Genomic DNA, 11,133 nt, shown 5'->3' with positions numbered 1-11,133 from the left:
AAGCCTTAATGGCAAAAACGGAGGAGGAGCTTTAATGGCAGCAAGTGTAGTGTTATCTAGTTTGATGGCCATCGACTATGGCTATGAAGGATCGATGGTGGCAGTTGATCGGAAAGGCTCTGCAAAGTGGAAGGAGGATGGGGGTTGGTGGTGGCTAGGGTTTTACAGAATGAGACCCTCAACCTTTAGAAGGAAGAAGAGAATAAGAAAAAGGAAAAAAATAAGAAAGAAGTTAAAGAAGAAAGGAAAATAAAAAAATAATTATTTTTTTATTTTTTTTTTAAATTTATTTTTTTAGTATTCAAATTATTAATATTATGTGGACCAATAAAATTTACCACGTGTACATTTCTTTACAACGTGGCAAATCCATTTGATACTTAACAACAAAAAATGACACTTTTTTTTTTCTAGTAGATATTGAGGTGTGCAACTAAAATTCTACACTGGCTAGAAATTGGAAAGATTATAGTATGGACAATATTTTTATTGGTATCAGACATTTTGAAAATGTAACCAAAAACAAATTCGTGAGAACTTAGCTCAAAGTTGACAATATCATACCATATATTTTTTTTTGTTTTTCTTATATTCCAAACCAAAGATAATAAAATTGAAATTCTTTGATATTTATCTTTTTCCTTACCTTAAATCTGAGTTCCAAACAAAAAGAGTAAGTTTTGCTTGATGGAGAAGAAAAACTAGTTTGTTTTTTCCATCAAGAAGGAACACAAACCTGACTTTTATTCTTCAAATCATAAATAATAATAAACAAATTGTACTGTTACTAGTGGCCTAGTGGCTCCTAGATAGGTGGCGTCACACAATTCAGATATAAAAATCCTATAAATTAGAAGCCATATATCTCATTATCATATTCATATTTCTCCCTACATACATATCTCATCTGCTATATCAAGTAATAGCTATTTCATTTCTCTCTTCTAACACTCCTTAGTCCTTACAAAAAGTACCGAGTGTTGAGTATTATTGAAAGGCGTTTGGTTAAAACAAACAAACAAATGTCGAGTAATAAAGTTCCACTATTGGAAGACCTAAAAACTCAAGATAATAACAACAATGATGATTATGAGGAACTATCACTGCCTTGTAGAGTTAAGATTGAATCAAAGAAGCTATGGCACATAGTTGGCCCCGCAATCTTCAGCCGAATCGCCTCTTACTCTATGCTCGTCATCACCCAAGCCTTCGCCGGTCACCTCGGCGATCTAGAACTCGCCGCTATCTCAATCGCTAATAATGTCATCGTCGGATTCGACTTCGGCCTACTCGTAATAATAATAATTCTCAAAATTAATAATTTCCCTTATTCCAATTTCAATAATTGACATATGATGATAAATCCATCATGTTTTGTTTTTTCTCAGTTGGGAATGGCTAGTGCTTTGGAAACGCTATGCGGACAAGCCTACGGGGCTAAGAAGTACTATATGTTAGGGGTGTACATGCAAAGGTCGTGGATAGTGTTATCCGTATGCTGTGTTTTACTACTCCCAATCTACCTCTTCGCCACACCTGTCTTAGAAGTGTTAGGACAGCCTCACGACGTGGCGGAATTATCAGGTGTGGCGGCGATGTGTATGATTCCGCTGCACTTCAGCTTCGCTTTCCAATTTCCTTTACAGAGATTCTTGCAGAGCCAGCTAAAGACTGGAGTTATCGCTTGGGTTTCACTGGCTGCACTCATTATGCACATCTTCATTAGTTGGCTCTTTGTGTACCAATTCAAGCTTGGCGTTATTGGCACCGCTTTAACAATCAACTTCTCTTGGTGGACTTTGGTTTTTGGGCTTTTGGGCTATACACTCTTCGGTGGCTGTCCGACCACTTGGGCCGGTTTCTCAATCGAAGCCTTTTCTGGTCTTTGGGAGTTTACCAAACTCTCTACTTCTTCTGGGGTTATGCTCTGGTAATTTTAATTCTCTTTTTGTTACATTTTTTATTTTGGGATATTATTAATTATATATATTCTTTTTAATTGTGTATAAATTTGGAAAATTCAACAGCTTGGAAAATTGGTATTATAGAATACTGATACTGATGACTGGAAACTTGAAAAACGCTGAGATTGCTTTAGACGCTTTATCGATATGGTATGACAGCTTATTGACATTAATTTTATTAATTCTGTCCAGTACTGAATTCTCTTACTTACCATGTTGGTAATGTTGAAAATAATATTTCACTTTCAGGCAAAATATATATATGGTATATTTTATGATATGCTTTCAAATATTGGGAGGTTACGTTTTCTATATGTATACTAACTCTTTATTATTTGGATTTGTGAATTTTGTCTTATTTGAAATGGCAGCATGACGATTAATGGGTGGGAGATGATGATTCCTTTGGCGTTCTTCGCTGGAACCGGGTAATATATTTCTTTAACTCATCTTTTCATGTTTTTGTTTTTGTTTTTGTTTTTGTTTTTTTTTTTTAATTTTCTGAAAAGACTTTTTGTGTTTTTTACTTCTTCAATATTGCATGATGTATATTAATAATTAAGTGGGCTCATAGAAAAGTAATGAAGTGGGATCCATGCTGACCACGGCCACTCCTAACTCTTTCAATCATATCTCTCTACTAACAAACACAATTAATTTTTTCTATAAAAAAAGAAAAAAAAAAATTTAATTTTGAACAAAAACGTTTTTAAAAGAAAACGAATTTATTATGTTATAATAGAATTACTAAACTATTAAATTCTTATTATTACATTGTAAGAGCATCTCTATATGTTCTTTAAATATAATATTTATTTAAAATAGAGAGGGAACTTGAAAAAATAAGTTCTAATTATGCAAAAAAAAAAACTCTATAATGGAAAAAAAAATAAAGAGCTCTCTACATAGTTCCTTATTTCTTTTGTTAATTTTTTTTAATAGTATTTTATTCAAAAATACTATCATTTTTTTATTATTTTATAAAATTAATTTATAGTTGATAAATTCAAATTATTAAATTTTATTAAAATAATCAAATATTAACTAAAGTGGAAAGTATAATTAGAGCAACAATTATAAAAATGATTCCCTGTTTTAACTAAAAGAAAAATAAAAATATCATCTAATGATTATAAAAGTTAAAAAGAAAAAGAAAATAATGTACTAATTATTTTAGATATTCCATAATTATAAAAATATAAGTAATAAGGTTCATTGTCAAAAAAAAAAAAAAATTATATATAAGTAATAGGAATATATATATACTTTTTTTTTTTAAAAAAAAAAATTCATCATCTTTATTAATTGCAATCCATAGTAATTATATGATTAAAATCTGAAGTAACATCCCTACTCCTGATAATACGATCAACAACTAAATAGGATGCTCGAGCTAAGAAATGAGCAACACTATTTGCAGAACGTCTAATAAAATTGACATAAACATCTCCCAAGTCATTTAACAACATCTTACAATCAGAAATAATACTCCCAAAGTATAATTTTTTTTATTATTGAAGATTGATCCATTCACTTAAAAATTGGAATATTCCGTCATTACAATACATTTTTATACCAAACTAAATACAATAATTTTAATTATAAACTAAATATTGTAATTAATTTCTAATACTATTTTTATTTCATTACCATTACTACTGACTCAAAATTTTATTCTTGTGGTGAAATAAAACATTAACAATACAATATACAAATGTAACTATGTATATTTATTTAGAGAATTTATTCTCTTTTACATAATTAATTTTTATTTTAATTATTTTTTTTTATACATTAATAAAAGAAAACCAAAATGAACATAGACCGGCAAAGCCCCGCCTTATCCTTCATTGGATCTACTACTGAATTTACTACCTGAATGTATTTGGATTATAGTGTTAGGTGTGATTGAAATTTATATAAAAAAAATAAGTGTTTTTTTATTAAATGAAATTAAATGAGTAATTATTAGTAGTGGTGTAATATATATATGTTTCTCTCTCAAAAAAAAAATATATATATATATATATATATATATTTATATGCCAATTGTTAACTTCAATAGTTATTATTAATTTGAGAGCTGAGCAAATTTAATAAATTTGTGACAATTCATTTTGGATCAACCATTAATATTGATATTGGTTTCGTTTAACACCAAGTTTATATTCTAATTAATAACTATTATATACATATATAAAAAGATATGTTGAACACCGTTTAATAACAATGGAAAATTATATATCTTGTTAAATAGGTTCATTGTTCTTAATTACGATAGATATGACAGTAAGTAGTCTAGATTTGTTGCCTACCACAACAACATATACGTGTAGGGATTACTATTAGTAACCATAGCTGGTACTTTTTTCTCACGTCATTGCATACATAATCAATTTCTCATGTATTAATGATATATATGGTCCTGCTTTCTCATCATCAATAATATATTAAATCCCAAAACTCGTGGTTCAAATATGTTAAGCTTTCCCTCTCAAATTCTCTACCTAGATAGGTCGGCAATCACTAACCATAAACACTCACACAGAAATATTAACTCATATATTTATTTCCATCAATATCGGAATATATACCATTCCATGCACTAAATTCTAGTTGCTACTATGATTGATTAGTTTTGCTTTTGTTTTCAGAAAAATGACAAATTCAATTAATTTAAAATGTGTAGAAAGACTCTCTCTCAAAAAAAAAAAAAAAAGAAAAAAATGTGTAGAAGGACACTTGTCCATAATTAAGTGGTCACTCTTTTAATTTTATACAGCTATATTGTTCTCTTCTCTTGGAATATAATATTTTTTAATTCTATTTTGAGGTCGTGCATACAAAAAATTTGTGGCATTACTCGTAGTTGTCCTATATATAAGTCTATTTTTGAGGTCGTGTTTCTAATTGATTACTAATTTTGTTCTGTGGAGAATAGAGACAGCCTATATATTGTAATTGTTTGTGTATCTTTTTTTTTTTATGAATTTAATTGTTCGTGTATCTAATTCATAATTAATCAGCAATACATATACATGCACATCACATAGTTTTGTCCGTTTATTCATTGATTTCTTGGCTTGATTATATTTATAATTATAAGGCAAAAACAGTTCTAAAAGGTGTGCTATGTTCAACATCTTTGACTTCAAAAATATATATTGGATTATTTTTATTTTTTATAAGGTAATATTTATTGTAGTTACCACATACAGATTTTATAATATTCTAGTTTACTATTTCTGTTAAAAAAAATTAAAATTATTTACAGCACTATGTATAAACTATTTATATTTTTTAAATTAAGCTTTAATAAAAAATTATTTTAACTACACTAAACACCACCATAAAAATTAAAATAAAAATATATTACTTCAGCATATACAGACAGAACTATAGAAGGTTGTAATATTAATTAACTGTGGTGGGGCCTTACTATGACTTAGTACAATACTTGTACAAGTCAGTCTTCCAAATAATAATAAATATATTAAATGAAAGTTTTAGTTAAAATAAACCCAAAAAGAACATGCATTGTCTTTGTATGATTTGTCCAATCCTTTTCGTATGACTAGGAAAATAAACATAGAGGAAGCCCTATTTTGACTTCATCATACATACTTTGTCGTCTCATTGTTGTTTGTATTCTTTCAAAAATGGAAGGAGAGAAATTTGGCTATATTATTATTCGAATAATTTAATATTCTATAATATTAATAATACAGGTGAACACTTTTTGTTCGGTTTGTTTAGCAAAGCTCTATGTTTTTCGTGTATAGGTTTTAGAGGAGGCGAAGAATTAAGAAAGATAATAGTAATGAAATCGTTATAAGAGAGATATGATAAATATTTTTAAAAACATACATTTAAATTTTATCACAAGGATCAACCGCTTATGGATTTTTTTCCCAAGAAAATTTGGAAACGGATCTTAGATACTTTATTAATTTTGACTACTGTGTACTTGTTGTACAAGTCGTGTATAGGTATATTTTATTTATTATTTTTTTTTTTTTAAGAGAGTTGTGTATAGATTTTTAACCTCGTACATGTTTATACAAGTTCGTTTAGAACGCGTATATACGGTATTAATTTTTATAAAAATTTAAATATATAATATTTTATTATAAATTAAAATTTAACATAATATTATATAAAAAATATAATATATAATCAAATTTAATTTAATAAAATATAATACAACTTAATACTAATTTCCAAACGAACCCGGTATACACATGTACAAGGTTGAAAATCTTACGTGTAGGGACTGATATTGATTTGTTTTTATAGGCGCCCTTGCGATTGCTTTAATTTGATTACACATTTATGTGTCTCGACTAGACAATATATAAATATGAAAAACTAGCATCTCATATCATTTTGTGGTCGGTACTCGGTACACGTATCCATGAGACGCGTATCACTCTTTAATTATTTCTCCATTTATTTCATTATTATTATATTTTAAAATTTCACATTGCCCTAAATTCTCTCAATATTATTATTATTATGATACTTACAAGTGTAAATTATTAAATACCATATAAATTAACTAATTATTCAGAAAACAAAAAACCTTCTTCTTGTGTCTTAATTAATAAAATTATTTTAAGAATCATTAAATTAATTTTTGACAGGGAGAGACTGGTTATAATTTTTTATGTTGATTCAAATTTCTAATTGCTTTGAATTTATAACATAATATAATACTAAATATGAAAAAAATTCCTATGTTTTAATTAATTTCATTTAATAATCATGATTAAATTAATTTTTTCAAATGAGAGGCTGTGGTTTTTTTTAATACTTTGATTTGCAATTTTCTATTTTTTTTTTTTTGTTTGAACAAATTTTCTAATTATTTTGAATGTATATATACATTATGTATTAAATTCAGAGTAAGAGTTGCAAATGAGCTCGGAGCTGGAAATGGGAAAGGGGCCAAGTTTGCGACCATAGTATCAGTTGTGACATCAATAGTAATAGGGCTCTTCTTTTGGGTTTTGATTATGATTTTCCACAATGAAATTGCCTTGATATTCTCTTCAAGCAAAGCTGTCCTTGAAGCTGTTAATAAACTCTCTCTCCTCTTGGCCTTCACTATTCTTCTCAACAGTGTTCAACCTGTTCTCTCTGGTAATCTTTTATTTTTTAAACTTATTGAGTTTAGTTAATTTAAATTATTTTGTTATACTAATTTCCTTAATTAATTTCCAGGAGTGGCTGTGGGATCTGGGTGGCAGTCGTATGTGGCATACATAAACTTAGGTTGTTATTATCTCATTGGAGTGCCGTTTGGGTTTCTGATGGGGTGGGGATTCCACCAAGGTGTTATGGTAAGTTAATTAGTAACATTATTTAGTTATATATTAAATTATTAACATGCGAAATTCAATAAAGAGATTGTTTATCTTATACACTAATATTTCCTATATACAAAATATGAAAAAACACAATTAACAGGGGATTTGGGCTGGCATGATATTTGGAGGGACAGCAGTTCAGACCTTAATATTGGCCATCATTACCATTCGATGTGATTGGGAGAAAGAGGTACATGGCATCATCTAAATTCATAATTTTCCTTTTGAATTTCAATTTCAAAGTTATCAATAGAACAACTTCTTCTAATTTTGGATGAAACATGCATGCAGGCACAAAAAGCAAATAAACATGTATTGGAGTGGGCAAGAGAATCGAAGCAAGAAGTGATGTAGTTATCAAAAAAAAAAATGATTATTAATTAATGTACTTTTGCCATGCCAAAAAATGAAAAGAAAATCACGTGTAATTTGGTAGGCATTCTCTAAGGCAGTATTTTTGTCACAAATGAAAATATAATAGTATTATTTATAATTTTGAAATAATCCATTAATTAATTCGGGATCACGTAAGATTGATGAACTATATTCCTTTCAAAAAGATTGATGAACTAATTTTGCACTTAATTTATTGTGAACTAGACTTAATTTAGTGTGAACTATGTTAGTGTTGAAAGTTGGTTAGGACTTTACTGTTTAAAAGTTGGTTATTTTCTGTTTTGTTCGTTTTGTTAGCTGTACTCCTGTAATTGCTTCCATCATATTAATAAAGGCATATCAGTGAGAGGGTGTAGCTTTTGTTCATTATTACTCTCCCATTAAGAAATTTTGTTTCTTTCTTCTCTGGTGCTATGCACCATTCTTATTGTTCTTGTTATTGTTCTTGTTAACATGGTATCAATTGCCAACTGACATTCAATATGTCATCTTCAACAACCTCTAATCCTGGAATTACTGCTACTGCTGCCATGGCCACTCCCCCTAATCCTCCTTGGAACCTGTTTTCTCACTCTCTCACGTCTAACCTTACGATCAAACTCGATCGTCACAACTTTCTCTCTTGGAAATCTCAAGTTATACCAACTGTGATCGGCCATGATCTGGATGAAATCCTCTTCACCGGCACGTCTCCACCTCAGAATCTTGTCAATGGAGCTGTAAACTCTGAGTATACTCTGTGGAAAAAGAAGGATCAATTACTGCTTTCATGGCTTTAGTCTTCCATGTCCGAAGTCATTCTTGCATCTGTTGCAAATCATACTTCGTCACACTCTATTTGGCCGGCCACTACAAGAAAATGTTACATTACCGGCGGACTATAAATCCGCTGCTAATAGTAGGGTTAATTTTTTAAGAAAATAAAAAAATTGGTTTGTGCGGGAATTGTCCCAATATTAAATTTCAAATTTATTAGCAGTGGACTATTACCGGCGGAAGTCTGCCGCTAATAATATTAAATAATATTTTAAAAATTACATTTTTTATTATTACCTAATAATTTTATATATATATGTATATCATCTTCACTCTTCATTAATTTCTATCTCCCCCTCTTCGTCTCTTCCTCTCCGCCCCTACCACCATCAATCCCTCTCCTCTTGCTTCTTTAAATCTACCCTTACATATCACCACCTTCAATATAATTTTATGGGTGAGTATGTTTTCTGATTTTTTTTTCCTTTTTGTGATCATTTACTTGAGAAATATCTAATTATATATTTAAAAATTGGTCTCTCTTTCTCTCTTTTTTAGTCATTTTCTCTGTGTGGAAATGCTAGAGCACTGCAACAAAAGAAATCAAGAGGAAACTAATATTTTTGGGTCAGTTTCTTCTCTCTTTTTTATAATCATTTTTTAAAATTTTTATTAATAAATGAGGTATATATGTAAACATGGGTATATATATAAATTTTTTTTAGAAAACTGATATATTATTTAATTATTTTGAGGTATATATTTATTGATTAAATATAATTTTATATGTGTATATATTGATTAAGAATATACGTATTTATATATTTCACAAAAAAAAAAAAAAATTATACACTAGTCTAAAAAGTTATATTTTTTTTATATGTATATACTTTTTTTAAAATATATTTATATATATTATTATACATGTGTATATATATTTTTTTTGTTCATATTTAGGAGAAAACACAATTAGGATATATTTTAGTTTTGAATAAGTAGGTATTTTATTACAAATTTTTATTTGTAAAATTATTGTGTTTTTCAATAGCTCTAAATAAGTGTTTATATATATATATTTATATTAGTGAAAGAAAATAATACTTGAGTTAATGTAATATATTAATATCTTTGTGTGTATTTATTTGTTTATTTTTTTTAATGAGTATGTATTTATTTTATAGTGTGCATTATTTATTTAATATAATTTTTCCATTAAATAAGTTATTTAAATAAGAATAATATTTGAATTAAATTGTGATATAATCTTATAATTATTTAATTGAAGTACTGAATAATAATGGTGAGGTTATTGGTTCATCGCAGCAGGAGGAACAATTTTTACTTATCCTCATATGCCAACAATTCCGGAATCAATTTTAAGATAGATCTTACGCTTGGGTGATTTTCGCATGGCATGGTAGATGAAGAGCTTCACTAAATTGACCTTAATTTGTTTTGAAGTGATGATGAATAATATTAGTGATTAGTTTATGCAAACTTAGTCAATGTAATTATTTAGTTGGATAGTATAAGTATCAGCTAGTTTGTTTAATGGATATTGTAGTTAGATAGTGTAAGTATTAACTAGTTATATATTAACTTTAAATTTGATTTATATTTAAATTAAATAATTGGTTTTTATTATATTTTTATTATTTAATGTTTTTTATTTTAAATATATTTAATATTAATTTATATTAAAAAATAAATTTAAAAGTATTAGAGGCGGAATGCTCCGGCGCTAATAATAGTGTCAGATTATGACACTATTATTAGCGGCGAGGTACTGTTAGTCCGCCACTAATTATTGTTAATAGTGACCCTTTATTACCGGCGAAACCCGCCTCTAAAGATCTTTACCAGCAGATTTCTCAATTATTACCGGCGGACCCTTCCGCCTCTAATTCTTATATTTGTTGTAGTGGGGGTGCGTTAGAACAAAAATTCTCCAGCCAAACGAAGGCTCGATTGCTTCAACTCAAAGGCCAATTTTCTCATTTGAACAAAGGAAATCTTTCCATATCTGAGTATGTGGAAAAAGTTCAGACAATAGCTGATGTGCTCACTGTGGCTAGAGCTCCAGTTAAAGATCAAGATCTTGTTCTACAGGTTCTAAATGGGTTAGGTACTGACTTTGACTCTGTGGTCTCTGGGATCACAGCAAGAAGCGACAATCTCACCATCGATGAAGTTCAAGCCTTGTTACTCTCGCATGAAAGCCGATTGGAACATCATCATCAAATGAACGATCTGTCTATGAAAATGCAAGCCAATCTTGCTTTCGGCTCAGGAAGGTCAGGTGGTGTTCGACCATATTCCTCAAACAGATCTGGAAACTAAGAAACCTCCTCTCAATATCAAGGCCGTGGAAGAGGATACTCTCATTTTCCCCCAAACAGAGTCATTTGTCAAGTATGCTTAAAAAGTGGCCATACTGCTCCTGTTTGCCGTTACAGATTCGACAAGAATTGGCAAGTTCCCAAACTAGGTGTCAACAATCCTCGTGCTTAACAAGACTTTGACTATGATCCTATGGCTCAAGATTTTGGAGATGATTGTCAACGGTTTGCTGACACAAGAGCTACTCATCATGTTACCTCGAATGGCACTCAGTTAGATCAATCTGTCCCTTACAATGGCACTGAGAG

The 11,133-nt window shown here is 29.2% G+C and overlaps 2 protein-coding genes across 2 annotated transcripts; both read left to right on the top strand.

Annotated features, from left to right (window-relative positions):
- Positions 1 to 447: 447 nt before the first annotated feature.
- Positions 448 to 8,117, top strand: LOC115708683 (protein DETOXIFICATION 27). Its single transcript, XM_061114319.1, has 8 exons — positions 448 to 1,292; positions 1,389 to 1,930; positions 2,028 to 2,114; positions 2,336 to 2,392; positions 6,868 to 7,106; positions 7,188 to 7,306; positions 7,434 to 7,523; positions 7,625 to 8,117. Exons 1-8 carry the CDS (start codon positions 1,023 to 1,025, stop codon positions 7,685 to 7,687), a joined length of 1,467 nt encoding a protein of 488 aa, XP_060970302.1. The 5' UTR covers positions 448 to 1,022; the 3' UTR covers positions 7,688 to 8,117.
- Positions 8,118 to 8,211: 94 nt separating this feature from the next.
- Positions 8,212 to 10,825, top strand: LOC133037075 (uncharacterized). Its single transcript, XM_061113889.1, has 2 exons — positions 8,212 to 8,448; positions 10,262 to 10,825. The coding sequence occupies exons 1-2, from the start codon at positions 8,212 to 8,214 to the stop codon at positions 10,823 to 10,825; spliced, it is 801 nt and encodes a 266-aa protein (XP_060969872.1).
- The last annotated feature ends 308 nt before the right edge of the window (positions 10,826 to 11,133 follow it).

The sequence above is a fragment of the Cannabis sativa genome, chromosome 4, assembly GCF_029168945.1.
Source record: "Cannabis sativa cultivar Pink pepper isolate KNU-18-1 chromosome 4, ASM2916894v1, whole genome shotgun sequence".
In the NCBI taxonomy this organism is placed as follows: domain Eukaryota; kingdom Viridiplantae; phylum Streptophyta; class Magnoliopsida; order Rosales; family Cannabaceae; genus Cannabis; species Cannabis sativa.
This window is presented reverse-complemented; position numbering and strand designations above follow the sequence as displayed.